Source organism: Doryrhamphus excisus, chromosome 6, assembly GCF_030265055.1.
Source record: "Doryrhamphus excisus isolate RoL2022-K1 chromosome 6, RoL_Dexc_1.0, whole genome shotgun sequence".
Lineage (NCBI taxonomy): Eukaryota > Metazoa > Chordata > Actinopteri > Syngnathiformes > Syngnathidae > Doryrhamphus > Doryrhamphus excisus.
The window spans coordinates 20,943,319-20,962,300 of record NC_080471.1 but is presented as its reverse complement, the minus strand read 5'-3'; the positions used below and the strand labels follow the sequence as shown (position 1 = coordinate 20,962,300).

General features: G+C 40.8%; 1 protein-coding gene across 4 annotated transcripts in view; it reads right to left on the bottom strand.

The window, feature by feature from the left end:
* The window catches only part of itpr2 (inositol 1,4,5-trisphosphate receptor, type 2), an 81,624-nt gene that overhangs the window by 7,625 nt on the left and 55,017 nt on the right, over nucleotides 1-18,982 (bottom strand). For 2 of the 4 annotated variants that reach the window (XM_058074847.1, XM_058074843.1), the window contains exons 39-55: nucleotides 18,122-18,294; nucleotides 17,858-18,038; nucleotides 16,332-16,585; nucleotides 16,054-16,254; nucleotides 15,821-15,931; nucleotides 15,560-15,655; nucleotides 14,422-14,541; nucleotides 12,579-12,713; nucleotides 12,307-12,499; nucleotides 11,999-12,124; nucleotides 9,752-9,927; nucleotides 9,524-9,688; nucleotides 9,260-9,443; nucleotides 5,761-5,838; nucleotides 3,853-3,974; nucleotides 3,602-3,767; nucleotides 3,348-3,508 (exon numbers count right to left, since the gene is read on the bottom strand). In XM_058074847.1, coding sequence (XP_057930830.1) covers nucleotides 3,348-3,508; nucleotides 3,602-3,767; nucleotides 3,853-3,974; nucleotides 5,761-5,838; nucleotides 9,260-9,443; nucleotides 9,524-9,688; nucleotides 9,752-9,927; nucleotides 11,999-12,124; nucleotides 12,307-12,499; nucleotides 12,579-12,713; nucleotides 14,422-14,541; nucleotides 15,560-15,655; nucleotides 15,821-15,931; nucleotides 16,054-16,254; nucleotides 16,332-16,585; nucleotides 17,858-18,038; nucleotides 18,122-18,294 — 2,642 coding nt within the window. The remainder of the gene's footprint in view (nucleotides 1-3,347; nucleotides 3,509-3,601; nucleotides 3,768-3,852; nucleotides 3,975-5,760; nucleotides 5,839-9,259; nucleotides 9,444-9,523; nucleotides 9,689-9,751; nucleotides 9,928-11,998; nucleotides 12,125-12,306; nucleotides 12,500-12,578; nucleotides 12,714-14,421; nucleotides 14,542-15,559; nucleotides 15,656-15,820; nucleotides 15,932-16,053; nucleotides 16,255-16,331; nucleotides 16,586-17,857; nucleotides 18,039-18,121; nucleotides 18,295-18,982) is intronic. The other 2 variants (XM_058074845.1, XM_058074846.1) reach the window with 2 other exon arrangements.

Here is an 18,982-nt window from a genome sequence, read left to right as displayed (position 1 = left end):
CCGGAGAAAACCCACGCATGCACGGGGAGAACATGCAAACTCCACACAGAGATGGCCGAGGGTGGAATTGAACTCGGGTTTCGTAGCTGTGAGGTCTGTGTGCTAACCACTAGACCACCGTGCAGACCCTGTTTACATTACAACAAAGTCATATATACACTACAAACGCAACACTTTTGGTTTTGCTCACTCACTACACTTCAGACTGGCCTTTTATTGGGGCCAGCCTAAGACACATCGGTACAATAATAATAATAATGCATTCATTCATTTTCTACCCCTTATTCTCACAAGGGTTGCTGGAGCCTATCCCAGCTGTCTTCGGGCGAGAGGCGGGGTACACCCTGGACTGGTCGCCAGCCAATCACAGGGCACATATAGACAGACAACCATTCACACTCACATTCATACCTATGGACAATAGTCGCCAATTAACCTAGCATGTTTTTGGAATGTGGGAGGAAACCGGAATACCCGGAGAAAAGCCACGCATGCACGGAGAGAACATGCAAACTCCACACAGAGATGGCCCAGGGTGGGATTGAACTCGGGTTTCCTAGCTGTGAGGTCTGTGTGCTAACTACTAGACCACCATGCAGGCCCTGTTTACATTACAACAAAGCCATATATACACTATAAACGCAACACTTTTGGTTTTGCTCCCTCACTACACTTCAGACTGGCCTTTTATTGGGGCCAGCCTAAGACACATCGGTACAATAATAATAATAATAATAATAATAATAATAATAATGCATTCATTCATTTTCTACCGCTTATCCTCACAAGGGTCACAGGAGGGGCTGGAGCCTATCCCAGCTGTCTTCGGGCGAGAGGCGGGGTACACCCTGGACTGGTCGCCAGCCAATCACAGGGCACATATAGACAGACAACCATTCACACTCACATTCATACCTATGGACAATTTGGAGTCACCAATTAACCTAGCATGTTTACCCGGAAAAAACCCCACGCATGCACGGGGAGAATATGCAAACTCCACACAGAGATGGCCCAGGGTGGGATTGAACTCGGGTTTCCTAGCTGTGAGGTCTGTGTGCTAACCACTAGACCAACATGCAGACCCTGTTCACATTACAACAAAGTCTTACATACACTATAAACGCAACACTTTTGGTTTTGCTCCCTCACTACACTTCAGACTGGCCTTTTATTGTGGCCAGCCTAAGACACACTGGTACAATAATAATAATAATGCATTCATTCATTTTCTACCCCTTATTCTCACAAGGGTTGCTGGAGCCTATCCCAGCTGTCTTCGGGCGAGAGGCGGGGTACACCCTGGACTGGTGGCCAGCCAATCACAGGGCACATATAGACAAACAACCATTCACACTCACATTCATACAACAAAGTCTTACATACACTATAAACACAACACTTTTGGTTTTGCTCCCTCACTACACTTCAGACTGGCCTTTTATTGGGGCCAGCCTAAGACACCGGTACAATAACAATAATAATTCTAATGATAATAATAATAATTGTGAATGACACATTGATCTTGTATGGAGTACTGGCAAAATAACCTTATATGGCTCCTCAAACACTAGCAGAGAGATACGATGATAGTGGCGTCTCTCACAGTTAATCGCACACACAAAGGACACATAACACTGTCATTTGTTATATAAACCTCAATAGACTTCATCCCATTAAGCAAAATTTAACCTCCGCCTTCAGTATACATGACAAGTGCAGTCTCTTTTAGTCTCCTGCCACCTCTGCTGCTCTTCTGTCTACAACGTGGTTGGTGTATGTGTTTTGGAAATGGAAGGCTCATAATGTGACAGTGTTTTGTGTGTGTGTGTGTGTGTGTGTGTGCATATGTGAGAGAGAGAGAGAGAGAGTCAAAGGGACAGGATAGCACGTGCCAGGCAGGCTGAGCTATTAGCAGGCCACTTGAGATGGGTTATGTAACAACGCAGTGGCTGCTGCAGTACCTGCTGGGCCTGCAGCCACTGTCCCTTTGCACACGTAAACACCAGCCAACACACACAATCACAATCAAGAGTACATGTTGAGTAACATGATACTATTCGACAACATAACTTGGTCCCAAAGGAGTAGTATTAGTAGCACTGCACGTGTGGGTTGTTATTTTTCCATTTCATGAATGAACAGGTTCACAGGGAATCCTCACCCTCAAAAAAATTACTCTGACTGGAGAGGAAGGCGCACTTTTTTGGTTAAAGTCCTACGCTCCAGTTTTCATATGATTTGGTGTAAAATTTTGTTTTTTGCCACTTCCACACGGATAGGGAGGATAACTATTAACAGTTATTTAACCTTTAACATGAACATTAATCAAACGTAATAATTTTTTCTGGGTACATGATACCATACAGCATCCATATCAAACTTGCGCGGGCCGCACTAACATTAAACTTTCGGGGGCCTCAAACTAGTGTCCTGCGGGCCACATATGGCCCGAGGGGCGTGTGTTTGAGACCCCTGCATTGGAATGTGGGAGGAAATCGGAGTACCCGGAGAAAACCCACGCATGCACGGGGAAAACATGCAAACTCCACACAGAGATGGGCCAGGGTGGGATTGAACTCGGGTCTCCTAGCTGTGAGGTCTGTGTGCTAACCACTAGACCGCCATGCAGCCCCTGTTTACATTACAACAAAGCCATATATACACACTATAAACGCGACACTTTTGGTTTTGCGCTCTGACTACACTTCAGACTGGCCTTTTATTGTAGCCAGCCTAAGAAACACGAGTACAATAATAATAATAATGCATTCATTCATTTTCTACCGATTATCCTCACAAGGGTCATGGGGGATGCTGGAGCCTATCCCAGCTGTCTTCAGGCGAGAGGCGGGGTACACCCTGGACTGGTCGCCAGCCAATCACAGGGCACATATATACAAACAAACTTGTGTGCCGTGTGTTTGAGACCCCTGCATTAAACCAATAGCAACACCTTTAGCTGCTACTGCATCCCTCACGTTCTGGTCTAGGTGTCAGTGCAGCAATTTGGAGTGCTAATGATAATAGAGTTAGACTGACTTTAATTGCTATTTAACCACATTCTAACCCAGAGGGCAAGGATCTCAGCAGAGTAAATACTACCTCAGCGCAGACACCGTGCTAACTCTATGCAGCCATGTTTAATTGCCGAACAAGCGTATCACGCAAGTCATCTCACTAATGAAGGTGGAGAAAAGAAACACATCCCGAGTCTAGACCAGAGACCAGACCAAGTGAATTATGGCGAGTTCCTGATGTCTCATTCCTTGTACAAGATTTCCCAGAAATATTGTATGCTTGTGTGTGTGTGTGTGTGTAAGTGGGAAAGCTTACGGTATACTAACCTCGATCATCTGTGCGACATAGCTTTCTGGGCCGGTGTATTCAGTGGGATCTTTCACTCGCACCAGAACCAGGAAGTAAAGATAATGCCACATATTGTGCTCAGACTTGATGTGCTCTTCAAAGGACACTGTTTTGTTGTCAAATTTATCTCTTTCTAAACCTGAAAAATGATAAAAGATATTATCTAAACACTTTATTTAACTATATTATATTATTATTATTTTTTTTTTTGGACCACAAGAGTTATACACACCACAAATAAAACACGTCGTTTTAAGTATTTCCTCCTTTCTTTGTTTCTCGCTTCTTAAATCTGCAAAGGTGTCGATGATGACTCCAAAAATGAGGTTGAGGACAATGATGATGACGACAAAGAAGAAGAGCAGGTCGTAAACGACACGGGCTGCAAACAGCGGCTCCTTCATGGTCCATAATAACAAAAATTGCAAATTAGCTATGAAAAATAAATGATATTTTATAAAAGTTATTTAATGGTTTTCTGACCTCTTTGGAGGGTCTTCGGAGAATATCTCCGACACCGCCGCCATTTCGTAATCCTTGGTTTAACACTGTGATAATACACATGAGCAGAGTGTCGCACACCCTTTCGATTCCCTCGTTGTCATCTGTAACACACACAGACACACACATAAAATGTAAACAGTGCACCAAAACAGGAAGAAAAGTCTCAATGTTGTAAATAGTAAATAGCAGCTAGCTAGTAATGGAGTCATTGATATGCTGTAACACAGTGTTTTTCAACCTTTTTTTTCATGTTTTTTACATTGGAAAAATCTTGCGGCACACCACTAACCAAAAATGTTAGAAAATGTCACCACGACCTCACACGTGCATCAAAAAGTCTATCAGAGGAACAAGGCAGGTGTTGCCACACGGACCAATATTACACTTCTCTGCCAGTCTTTACACTACAGACACTCGACAGTAGACCAGTTTTTCTCTTTCCGAATGACCTTTCAGGAAACAATGGTATCCATAGAAAGGAATATTCCAATCGCGTGTCTACATGCGCCGTGAAAATCAACCAGAATAGTCAATAGGGCATGCCCATTAAAACGTAAACATCAACATCACGTGATACCGACTTCCTCGAGTTTTTCTTTCACTTGTTGGAATAACTCCGTATTGCCAGTTTTTCGTTTGTCCAGTCTTGAAATTTAGTTTGAATAAGATAAATAAGGGCGGCACGGTGGAAGAGTGGTTAGCGTGCAGACCTCACAGCTAGGAGACCAGGGTTCGATTCCACCCTCGGCCATCTCTGTGTGGAGTTTGCATGTTCTCCCCGTGCATGCGTGGGTTTTCTCCGGGTACTCCGGTTTCCTCCCACATTCCAAAAACATGCTAGGTTAATTAGCGACTCCAAATTGTCCATAGGTATGAATGTGAGTGTGAATGGTTGTTTGTCTATATGTGCCCTGTGATTGGCTGGCCACCAGTCCAGGGTGTGCCCCGCCTCTCGCCCCAAGACAGCTGGGATAGGCTCCAGCACCCCCCGCGACCCTCGGGAGGAAAAAGCGGTAGAAAATGAATGAATGAATGAAGATAAATAAGATTAATTAATAAAGAAAATTGGGCGGTACAGGGGTCTAGTGGTTAGCGCGCAGACCCCACAGCTAGGAGACCAGGGTTCAATTCCACCCTCGGCCATCTCTGTGTCTCGGCCACCCCGTGCATGTGTGGGTTTTTTCCGGGTACTCCGGTTTCCTCCCACATTCCAAAAAACATGCTAGGTTAATTAGCGACTCCAAATTGTCCATACGTATGAATGTGAGTGTGAATGGTTGTTTGTCTATATGTGCCCTGTGATTGGCTGGCGACCCAGTCCAGAGTGTACCCTACGCCTCTCGCCCGAAGACAGCTGGGATAGGCTCCAGCACCCCCCGCGACCCTCGTGAGGAAAAAGCGGTAGAAAATGAATGAATGAATGAAGATAAATAAGATAAATTAATAAATAAAATAAAAAATAAGATAAATTTAAACAGGAAAAGATCAAATTCAATCTTGCTAATATTTTACAATTAAACTCAGGACATGTTTTATATAGATATATATTTTCTTTTTTAATAAAACTGCACTTGTGAATGGCGTATAGAAGGGTTTAGATTCTGTTCCACAGATGGCGCTAATGCACACGAAAGCTGCTTGCCAACCGCCAATAAACAACAGAAGAAGAAAAACACCACGAAGAAGAACACAGTCTGACAACTTTCCGATTGAGCGGATACAAGATACCTCAATCGGATTGTGGAAAGGAATATTCCACCCCTGCTCAATTCTTTCCGTTTGAGCAAATAAACCAAATGCAATTGGAATATTTGGGTCCATGTATACTATTGACATAATGGCTATTGACATAATATTTGCAAATGATGATTAATGTGACAAACTTACCCGCAACGGTTTTGTGTGAGGAAACAGAGCAGCTGTCTGCCATACATGATTCTCCCACCTTTGTCTTATCAAATAAACCTAAAAAAGACAAAAAATAATTACATGATGAGTTGTTTTGACTGGGAAGCACAGTGGTAAAGTGGTTTAATGGATAATAAAAATATAATATAATATAATGCCTCGTATTAATTCACTCAATCAATATTCATTCATTTTCTAATGCTTATCCTAATGAGGGTCGCGGGGGTGCTGGAGCCTATCCCAGCTGTCATCTACACCCTGGACTGGTCGCCAGCCAATCACAGGGCACATATAGACAAACAACCATTCACACTCACATTCATACCTATGGACAATTTGGAGTCGCTAATTAACCTAGCATGTTTTTGGAATGTGGGAGGAAACGGGAGTACCCGGAGAAAACCCACGCATGCACGGGTTAGAAATTGTGTGAACTCCTAGCTGTGAGGCCTGCGCGCTAACCACTCATTCACCGTGCAGCCTGGTATATGTAATTTTATTATTAAATGTATATACTATAAAGTATCGCCCAACCCCGACATGCAAACATTGAACAATTATAACTTGTTTTCCGTAGTATGATCACTGTCTACCACTAGCTAGCTAACTAGCTAACTACCATTCCCACTAGCGTCGGAACATCTTGTGGCATGTGTCTTGGGAATATGGGAGGAAACCGGAGTACCCGGAGAAAACCCTCCCATGCACGGGGAGAACATGCAAGCTCCACACAGAGATGGCCCAGGGTGGAATTGAACCCTGGTCTCCTAGCTGTGAGGTCTGCGCGCTAAGCACTAGACCGCCGTGCAGCCCCTGTTTACATTACAACAAAGTCATATAAACACTATAAACGGTTTTGCTCCCTCACTACACTTCAGATTGGCCTTTTATTGGGGCCAGCCTAAGACACACCGTTACAATAATAATACTAATAATAATAATTGTGAATGACATTGATCTTGTATGGAGTACTGGCAAAATAACCTTCAAAGTGGGTAAAATTGTTGATCGGGATGAGGCTGGAATCTGGGTGGTTGGGGGGGTGGGACTAGATAAGTCTTGACTTCTTCCCATTCCCTTTCGAACATGTTTATGTTTATATGTACATAGGTATTTTTATTCATGTTGATTTATGGTTGGTTTGTTGTGTTTTGGATGATTTTCATGTTCGAAATAACAAAGAAGGAAAAATCTGCCGGGCGGCACGGCGGTCGAGTGGTTAGTGCGCAGACCTCACAGCTAGGAGACCAGGGTTCAATTCCACCCTCGGCCATCTCGGTGTGGAGTTTGCATGTTTTCCCTGTTCTGTTTCTCCGGGTACTCCGGTTTCCTCCCACATTCCAAAAAACATGCTAGGTTAATTAGCGACATAGGTATGAATGTGAGTGTGAATGGTTGTTTGTCTATATGTGCCCTGTGATTGGCTGGCCACCAGTCCAGGGTGTACCCCGCCTCTCGCTCGAAGACAGCTGGGATAGGCTCCAGCACCCCCGCGACCCTTGTGAGGAAAAAGCGGTAGAAAATGAATGAATGAATGAAAAATCTGCCAACGGGCATACGGCCATATTGAAATGTTTTACCCCCATCCCAATGAACCGCCTCTATAGGTCCCATGGTTGCAACCTTGCCATAAACCTGGTCATAAAACAGAATTTTTTTTTTTTGGGCTTTAACATTATGACTCCTAATTCTAATCAGTGCTGGTAATTGGCAAGAAGAATATGATTATTATGTAAACCGAGCCAGCAGCTGCTGGGTGGGTGGGTGGGTGTGGAAGTGTTGCTTGAAAAAAGCCTGAACAAATCAATTGCACAGCAGCAAACGTCTGAGCAGCATCGGGATCGGGAAGGGGGGGGAAGACAGGAAGTGGTCTTAGTTAGCGGACAAAAGATGGAAGTCACCGAGGAGGTTGTGGTGGGGTCCGTGGGGTCGGAGCTGTTAGAAAATAGCTGTATGGATAGTGTTCCCCCCTTAGGCTTGATGAAGCTTTGCACCTCAGCCCCCCCCCGAGCCAACCGCCAGAGAGCTGCGAGCGCCGCTGGTTACATAAGCCGTGTGTGTGTGTGTGTGTGGTCTGTTGAGCAGTACACAGGATGGCACGGCCACCAGGTTATGCAACAGGTGCACATGTGCTTGCTGGCTGTATCTCCTGACTGCGCGACGCTCCGAGCCACAGCTCATTAACACACCCACACTCTGCAGCGTTTTCACAACACGTTTGCATACGTACATTTGTACCAACGGTTATTTACTGGCCACTATTGTTATAAAAAATACGTAATTCTTATTTGATTTAATATATGTAGAAATGATTTATAAGCTATTATGAGTCCATAGAGCTCATTTCATAGTTTTCTCTACAGCAGGGGTCTCAAACTCAATTTACCTGGGGGCCACTGGAGCTAAGGTCTGGGTGAGGCTGGGCCACATCAGGGAAAAAAATAATATATATATATATATATATATATATATATATATATATTAAAATAAAAAATAAATAAATAAAAAACTTCAATGCTTCTGCTTCTGCTATACCCTCTACTTTTTCAGTGCTTTTGGTTCTCTGATAAAACATTAAATTATTATAAATTATGAGAAATTAATTTTTAGTTATTATTAAATTATTAAATAAATGTTTTATGTTTTAATTTTTATTTTTTGACACAAAATTAGATAGAAAAATAAATGAGTAAATCACAAACCAAATGAAACAAATTAACAAATTATTTTTTCTTTATTATTAAATGATTCAATAAACGTTTTATGTTAATTTTAATTTTTCGACACAAAATAAGATGGAAAAATAAATAAGCAAATCAAAAAACAAATGAAACAAATTAAAAAAATGAATTTTCTTTATTATGAAATTATTAAATAAATGTTTAATGTTAATTTTTATTTTTTGCCACACAAAATTAGATGGAAAAATAAATAAGCAAATCAAAAAACAAATGAAACAAATTAACAAATTAATTTGTATTTATTATTAAATAAACGTTTATTGTTAATTTTTATTTTTCGACACAAAATAAGATGGAAAAATAAATAAGCAAATCAAAAAACAAATTAACACATTAATTTTTATTTATTATTAAATTATTAAATAAACATTTAATGTTAATTTTTCGACACAAAATTAGATGGAAAAATAAATAAGCAAATCAAAAAACAAATTAAACATTCATACATTCATTAAACAAATGAAACTTTCATATCAAGGCGGGGGCCTCAAACTAGTGTCCCGCGGACCGCATTTGGCCCACGGGCCATGAGTTTGAGACCCCTGATCTACAGAGTCGGATATCCTGACAGAAAAAAGAGTGAGGCCGTTGTTTGAAAAGTCGCTATCTCAAGTGAAATCAGTCATGAAAACTTTATATACATCAAAACATTTACATCCTATATTTTACTTCAAGTAACACTGCCATCATGTGGTAGTAGTACTTATAATTTAAGTGTCGAGTGATGGAATTCTGACCTGGTGCAGGGAGGCGGTCCACCTCCATGCGGAAGTCATCTTTGAGAAAGAGGAACCCAATGATGGAGAAGAAGTAGACCAGAAAGATGGCCAGAACAGCAGTCAGAATAATAGATCGTCCGTTCCTCGTCACGCTCTTAATCACATTAAGCAGCGTTTCCTCTCTGATTACCAAGTCGAAGAGCTGTATGGAGAGATCATCGTTGCTATTTTTATTATTTATTCAAGTTGAAATAAAAACGGCATTGATCAAAAAAGTCTTACGAGGAAGCTGTAGAAGAACTCATGCACAAAGAGGCCCAGAACGCAGATGATTGCATAGCCGAGATGGTAGATGAACAGCATGTCCATCACAACTGCTTTGTAGCCACGAGTGAACGTCCCCTGGTTTCCGACAAAACTCACCAAAAAAATTAACTTGTTGAACAACTGGAAGAGAATACAAAAACACGTTTAGAGGAAATAACAGCACATCGCGAACCAACCACTTACGTTGAAGGTCCCCAGCAGCAACAAAGCGGGACCGAGGCCCAGGGTGTAAATGGCACGCAGAATCAGGGAGACCAGTAAGAAGAGGATGCCCCATGGTTTGGGTAGTACTGGTAGTAAAGTGATGGAAACCCAAAATGCTACCCACAGCAATATAGAGCATAATGGTGATAAGGTGCCTGGATGGAGAAATAAACAATGAAAGAATACTTCATCAGTCAGTTATTCTTTGCAGAAACGTATAAAAATAAAGCATAAAGTACAAAAATACAATATTAGACTTAGAATGCTCAATACATATACATACATAAGTACGTATAAAAATGAAATATGAGCTCATATCTGCATCAGTGAGACTGTGCCACAGTATATGCTACAACAGTGGTGGGCAAACTATGGCCCGGGGGCCACTTGTGGCTCACCAAGCGTTTGAATCCGGCCCGCCGCTTTTTCGTCACAAGGGTCTCATGGGGTGCTGGAGCCTATCCCAGCTGTCTTTTACACCCCGGACTGGTCGCCAGCCAATCACAGGGCACATATAGACAAACAACCATTCACACTCACATTCATACCTATGGACAATTTGGAGTCGCTAATTAACCTAGCATGTTTTTGGAATGTGGGAGGAAACCGGAGTACCTGGAGAAAACCCACGCATGCACGAGGAGAACATGCAAAGTCCACACAGAGATGGCCAAGGGTGGAATTGAACCCTTGTGCTAACCACTCGACCGCCGTGCCGCCCCAGTTGCTTTGTAAGTATTTCAAATTTTAAACATACTACCTGGCAACATGACTTGCAAGTCGGATGTATTCATTCATTCATTCATTTTCTACCGTTTATCCTCACAAGGGTCGCAGGGTGTGCTGGAGCCTATCCCAGCTGTCTTCTACACCCTGGACTGGTGGCCAGCCAATCACAGGGCACATATAGACAAACAACCATTCACACTCACATTCATACCTATGGACAATTTGGAGTCGCCAATTAACTTAGCATGTTTTTGGAATGTGGGAGGAAACCGGAGTACCCGGAGAAACAGAACAGGGAGAACATGCAAACTCGAGATGGCCGAGGGTGGGATTGAACTCGGGTCTCCTAGCTGTGAGGTCTGCGCGCTAACCACTCATCCACCATCCAGAATATGACATATATATGACACAGGGCACATATAGACAAACAACCATTCACACTCACATTCATACCTATGGACAATTTGGAGTCGCCAATTAATTTTTGGAATATGAGAGGAAACCGGAGTACCCGGAGAAAACCCACGCATGCACGGGGAGAACATGCAAACTCCACACAGAGATGGCCGGGGTGGGATTGAACTCGGGTCTCCTAGCTCCTCTACCACTTGACCGCCGTGCAGCCCCCGTCGGATGTCTTATTTAGTAAAAATAACAACAAAACTGTACAATTAACTGTAAAATTAAATGACATAGTTTGATGTGTTCTGATGTTTAAAGTGATAGTATAACACTTTTACAGATAAAATTAGACAAATAATTGAAGTAAAATTATAAGCATAAAATAGTGTGTGTGTTATATATGTTCTGGTCCAACTATACAGTCGTTGTAAACCTCTACTTCTCTGTTGTTAAAATACACAGATTTATGCTGGTCAAGGCAAAGCATCATCAGTTCCCTTGCGGGTAATTGAGTGGCAAGTAGAAAGTAATTGTCTCATTCACAGAACCATGGTGACAAGATGTGCTGTTCACACCTCACTTAGGATATTAGTTCAAAAAAAAAAAATTATCCAGTCACTCGGCTACCCTTTGGGCATTTTAGTCACAAAAGCCAAGTGGCCGAGCTATGGGACTTTAGTTGTTAATTCATTCATTCATTCATTTTCTACCGCTTTTTCCTCACGAGGGTCGCGAGGGGTGCTGGAGCCTATCCCAGCTGTCTTTGGGCGAGAGGCGGGGTGCGCCAGCCAATCACAGGGCACATATAGACAAACAACCATTCACACTCACATTCATACCTATGGACAATTTGGAGTCGCTAATTAACCTAGCATGTTTTTGGAATGTGGGAGGAAACCGGAGTACCCGGAGAAAACCCACGCATGCACGGGGGAGAACATGCAAACTCCACACAGAGATGGCCGAGGGTGAAATTGAACCCTGGTCTCCTAGTTGTGAGGTCTGCGCGCTAACCACTCGACCGCCGTGCCGCCCAGTTGTTAATTCAAGTGGAAATAAAATGTGAAATAATATTTACTTCATTATATGTCTCACCTTCATCTCCATCATCACCAAATGGGTAGAATACGGCCACACAGACATTGAGCAGGCAGGCCAGGTAGAAGGAGATACTCCCCCAATGAGAGATGTGGCGGGAGAACCAGAACAGAGCCTTATTTTCTACACCACAAAACAGAAAGCATAAAATTGCATTAATTACCTCCACCAAACATGAAGATGCAAAGGTAGTCATTGGTAGTCATTATAAAAAAAAAATAAATTCCACAGTCGCAAAAAATATAACCGTTCAGCTTCTAACAAAACTATTATTGAGTGATTTACAGTAGAAATGAAAGACTCACTTCGGATCTTCTTCTGCCAACTCATCTCATTGTAGAGGTTATCAAACTGCTGGAAGAAGTCATTGACCTTGCTGCCCTGGTCATCTCTCTCAGTGGTGGTGAACACACGTACTTTGGACTCCTGGGTGAGGTACTCGCAGATGTTTGGGACCGGGAATACAATTTGCTCCATAGTGCGGTCGTGACGCACAATCTGGGGAAATCAAACAAATTTAGTGATTTGTTTTTTTTTGTAGATTCGGAGAATAAAAAAAAAATTGAATAATACTGACTTCAATCTGAGCTGTATGGTTGGCGTAGTAGTGAAGTGCATCGTCTTTGTCATTGTCTGGGTCCAACCCTGATCCAGGTCCTAATCCTGATCCCGGCCTCAGACTCTGTTGAAGGATCTTATTGTGTCGAGCCAGCTGGGATGCAAGAAAAACATTTGTTTCAGATATTATACGTTGTCAATCAGTGACCAATTGATTGAACACATGATTTGATTTGCCAGTCCACAACTTACTATAATGGCCGACGTAAACAGTAGGTTTAGTGGCTCAGAGGTTGGCATCAAAAGAGCCGTTTTAAGAACCCAATTGAAGCCACAAAACCTATTGGATCACTAAATTGAAAGTAACCGTACATATATATATATAGCATATTGTTGCATTCCTTTTCTGTTTTCATGGTCCTCTTAGTGGAGTGACAAGCCATACCTGTTCCCACCTAGTGATTATTTCTTAAGCATTTTCTTCTCCACTAATTTCAGATCAACATTCACAATAAACAAGTTATAACATCCAATACTTCTCTACAAGAGAGGAGAAATATGATCTCAGGGAAGAAGTACATTTGAAACACTTATATGCTAGGACTACGTTAAAAAGCCATAGCATTTCAGTATGTGGAATCAAACTATGGAATGGATTGAGTAAGACCCTCAAACAATGCACAACGATGAGCCAATTCAAGAAACAATACAAGCAGTTGATGTTTGCTAAATACAAGGATGAAGAGTCTTGAACCAGTCATGATGTGCTATATATATCACTATATTGACACTTACTATGGTACCCATTATGTCATTGGATGGTCAGATCACCTCATACTTCGGTACGTGAGAAAAAAAAAATTGAAAAAAAAATTGAAAAAAATTAGGAAAGCAGGAAGTGAACAAATGTAACAGTTACAACAGTACAAATGTGTAATACAAAAATATGTGACAAAAATAAAAAATAAACTATATTAGGAAAGCAGGAAGTGAACAAATTAAAAATTTTAAAAAATTATAAAATTTAGGAAAATATATATTTTTTAAAACTTAAATTATATTAAAAAGGCAGGAAGTAAACAAATTTAACAGTTACTGATTGTAAAAGTACCAGATGGAGGGGTAGGATTTAATAAGCTTTGCTTCTTCCTACTCCTTTTGGACATGTGGAACTGTGAACTGATTATGTGATGCATTCAATTGTAATCTGATGCATGTTCAAATAAAATAAAACCATTACCATTACCATAACATATGGATTAGTTCCTACTATAAGTCTCACTTTTTTTCATAGGTTGGCTGTTCCTGCGACTTATACTCCAGAGCGACTTATAAATGAAAAATCGGTTTATGTTACATAAACACTGGACACCTTTTCTGTTTATGTTTATTTTTTGTGTAGCTGAATAACCATTGTGTTAGCATATCTTACACCTATTCAGCCTGTTCTCTATTCTTTTATTGTTAGAACTTGCCTTCCAAGATAACGTAATGTCTGTTTTGGTCAAATAGTTTGTAAAATAAATTACCTGCAAAAAAATGCGACTTATGTACGTTTTTTTCAACTTAATTATGCATTTTTGGCCTTGTGCGACTTATACTCTGGAGCGACTTATAGTCCAGAAAATACGGTACTCTATTCACAAGGAATATTATGTTGTTTAGGTGAACCAAGTCACCAGGAAAATAGACTCAACCTGCCTTTTCCAACTAACAGGCAACAGACAAAGACAACATTCAAATAACCAAAGAACATTTCTTCACTGTCTGGGAACTTCTGAAAAATGTATTAATATTCCTTGTCACACTCAAAAAGCTAAACATTGAAGACAAACTCAAGGGAGACAAAGATTTCCTACTACCTGGTGGGCCAGGATGTAAATGTTATGTCCAACATCCAGTGGTTTGATGTGGTCTAGAGCACCGTCCCCGTCCTCTTCGCTTTCCAGAGCCTGAGCATAGGCCTCCTTCATGACGTCCACCTGAGGAACAATCAGTCAAATTTTACAAAATGTACATTTTGCACCTTTGGATCTTAAGATGATAATAATAGGGGATTCAAAATGGAGTAAGCAATTTATTGCCAACAACCATTAACCTGAAATAGGTTAGCAATCAGCTGATCAACAGACCACAACCTTAAAAGCAAAAATGTAAATTCAATGTCATTTTATCAGGTATATCAGTTTCAGATTGTGCAGGGGCGTCAAACAGCAGTTGGCTACATTGCAAGGGGCATCCATCATGACTGTTCTGCTTTATTCTATTCTATTTTAGGTGTGGTCTTAAGACCTAAGACCAACGACCTAAGACCTAAGACTTAAGATTTGAGTGTAATGGTTGTTTGCAATAAATTGCTTACGCAAAATGTTTTTCTAATTCCCACTTCCTGTTGCTTTTCTACTTAAGATCCTTCTTCTTCTTTCTCTTTGGGATTTTCCCTTCAGGGGTCGCCACAGCAAAACAATCTCCTCCATCCAACCCCATCTTCCACATCCGTCTCTCTCACACCAACTCCCCTCATGTCTTCCTTCACTGCTTCCATAAACCTCCTCTTTGGTTTCCTCTACACTTCCTACCTTGAAGCTCTAAACGCAGCATCCTTCTACCAATATATTCACTATCTCTCCTCTGGACATGTCCGAACCATCTCAGTCTGGCCTCTCTGACTTTATCTCCAAGACTTCTTCTAACATGTAATGTCCCTCTGATGTTTCATGATCCTATCCATCCTGGTCACTCCCAATGAGAACCTCAGCATCCTCATCTCTGCTACAAGTGTTCTGCTTCCTGTTTTTTCCTCAGTGGTACTGTCTCTAGACCAAACAACATGGCTGGTCCCACCACAGTTTTGTAAACTTTTCCTTTCATTTTAGTTGGAACTCTTCGATCAAAAGCGCCTTAATATCAAAAATGTAAATTCTTGCAATTTTTCAGCTGATCTTAAAATTTTGATCAGGAGTGTATAAGTAGGTAAATATCACACAACAAGACACTCACAAGCTCCGTGGGTCTCATCTTGAAGAGAATTTTCTCAGCATTCTCGCTGTCATGGCGGCTCTCCATTATAGCCAATAAAAGCTTGGAAGCATTGTTCTAGGAAACATGGCATTAATTAATACTTGGATGAGGAATATTACAGAACTTTGGAGAAACTGTGAGGGAGCTCATTCAGAGACATCAAGATTTAGAAATTAGCTCCCATCTTAGCGTGAATAGATGTAAAAACACTTTTTTTCCCAATTGTATGTGTGGCCTCACCTTGAGGTCCAGCACCAGGTCCAAGTGGTTCTTCCCCAGAGGGTTGATGGGATTCACTATCAGCGCAATAATGATGTCAATGCCATTTGACTCATGTTTGGCTATACATGTCTAGAAACATCAAACATTGGAGCACATTAGTAAAATTGTTGACATTTCAGTGGAAAAGTCCTACACACTTTTAATGGCTTTTAATGGCTTTTAATGGTTTCAAACTCCAAGATAATATCTACCTGGTTTTCATGGCAGGGACCCTGGCAGTACTCTGTGATGGTTTCCAAGGTTTGGAGAACCAGGTCAACATTGCTCTCATTTATATAAAGGCCAAGTAGTCCAAGACCTCCGGTGGTGCTCCCACAAATACAGTCCAGGAACTGAAGAGTCTCACAAACTAGATTGTAGTTGGTCTTGTTGTTCTGGTTGCGCAAAAAGTTCTAAATACAGTGCAGACATATAAAAAAAGTCAGCCGCCGGTCAAATCAAATGAAGACCAGAAGGTAATTTCGATCACCTGCAAATCACAGTTGTGGTTCTCACACAGAAGCTGAAGGAACCGTAAGATGGGTTTCATGATAGCAATGGCCTGGCTCATGCGGGTTTCCTCCAAGGCCTCTTCAGTCCCGGGTACCTCGCTATTCTGGCACAGGCCTTCAAGATCAGGATCCATCTCTTTTCGGAAAGCACAGAAAGCCTTCGAGGTCACAGATGAGGCCTCTTTTAGTTGCCCTCGCATGTCGTCCCTCATATGAAGTCCTGATTCTTTCCCTTGCGGCATGTGAAGGGAAAAAGTACATTTCAAAAGTAGGGCACAAGAGTAATGATGGATGAATGAGTACAAATGTCTAATACAAAAATATGTGACAAAAATTTAAATAAAAAAAATAAAAATAAAAAACTATATTAGGAAAGCAGGAAGTGAACAAATTTTAAAAATTATAAAATTAAGAAAATTTCATTTCATCGCGGGGGTGCTGGAGCCTATCCCAGCTGTCTTCAGGCGAGAGGCGGGGTACACCCTGGACTGGTCGCCAGCCAATCACAGGGCACATATAGACAAACAACCATTCACACTCACATTCATACCTATGGACAATTTGGAGTCGCTAATTAACCTAGCATGTTTTTGGAATGTGGGAGGAAACCGGAGTACCCGGAGAAAACCCACACATGCACGGGGAGAACATGCAGTGACAAAAATTATAAATAAATAAATAAATAAATAAAAATGTAAACTATATTAGGAAAGCAGGAAGTGACAAATAAAAAAAAATTAAGATTTTTATTTTTTTTTTACTTAAATTGGGCGGCACGGCAGTCGAGTGGTTAGCGTGCAGATCTCACAGCGAGGACCCCAGGGTTCAATTTCATGTGAATTAATGAAAAACTTAAATTATACTAGAAAGGCAGGAAGTAAACAAATGCAACAGTTACTGATTGTAAAAGTACCAGATGGAGGGGTAGGATTTAATAAGCTTTGCTTCTTCCTACTCCTTTTGGACATGTGGAACTGTGAACTGATTATGTGATGCACTCAATTGTAATTTGATGCATGTTCAAATTAAATTAAACCATGACCATTACAACATTAAAATAATTACAAAAGCTCATTTCACAATATTCCATAAATCTCATCCTCCTCTTAGCCGATAACTCACATATGGATATATGCATCATGTTAAATGAGCAATAAAGCCTCTTTAATGATCAATAGTGGCAAACGCTTCTATTCAAAGCCACTAAAGAAATTCTCAAGTGAACAAAAGAGCAACTATTAAGGTGGAATCTGCAAAATGAAAGCACGCAATCTGGATACAATGGCCTTTTCATAGGCTGCTGATGTTAGAAGTCACATGGCCTATGACATGTGACAGCACAGACTGGGAACAACATTTTTGGTCCAAATGGAGCTTCAGGACCACACATACTGTAATAAGAGCAAGGAGGGATTTCAGGTCTAAAAAGGAGAGTTTTTGCATTAGATTTTTCTAATTATCCATTTCAGTGCCAAAATAATAACTTATGATTGCTTCTTTGTACCTTTTCTGAATCGGAAATTACCAAAGTCGGTCTCGTCATCCCTTTTTCTGCAGCTGAGCTCAAACATGTTGACCGATACAGTAGAACGGATCTCCTGCTGTGCCAAACGCATGCGATCGTAGAAGACCTTGAAGAACCTCTCAGACTTCTTCTGCTTGTATAGTTGGTTGTAGAATGAGTTCTAGGAAGGGTACGGACATATTTTCAGTCATGTACACTCTGACCATTTGAGACAAAAAGTACACCAAAGTGTATACCGCTTACCTGTATTTGTGTAGTTCCACCTTGGAGAAGGGCAATCCCCAACAAGACACTCTCCTCAAATACTTGGTCATTCTTAGTGTTGACGATGAGGTCAATCACCAGTTCAGATGCTCCAACTATGTCCAACTGACACTGGATCTCCATTATACTACTGAATGGCTTGTCAAAGTCCGCTGTGAAAGAATCACACGTTTTTGTGTTACAATGTAACCACTGATGTGTTTTTACACTCAAGAAATATACTATGCTTAATACAAGGATGGTCATATCACCTCGTACTTCAGTACGTGACGTAAAATAAAATAAAAAGATTTTTTTTTAAATTTTTAGAATTTTTTAAATTTTAAAAATTTTAAAAATTTTAAAAATTCAAAAAATTCAAAAATTTAAAAAAATATTGAAAATTAAAAAAAAAATAAAATAAAAACTTAAACTATATTAGGAAAGCAGGAAGTGAACAAATGTAACAGTTACCGATTGTAAAAAGTACCAGATGGAGGGGTAGGATTTAATAAGCTGTGCTTCTTCCTACTCCTTTCGGACATGCGGAACTGTGAACTGATTATGTGATGCATTCAATTGTAATCTGATGCATGTTCAAATGAAATAAAACCATTACCATTACCAGAATGTAGTCATTATATTATAATATTGTAGTCATTGGCCAGTCTACATGTCACTCATTAGTGACCCGTGTACTTGTTGACATTGGTGAGTCTACATCATTACACAGAACCAAGGACGCCACTTTTGTTAATAATTTTAATGGTAATGGTTTTATTTCATTTGAACATGCATCAGATTACAATTGAATGCATCACATAATCAGTTCACAGTTCCACATGTCCGAAAGGACATAAA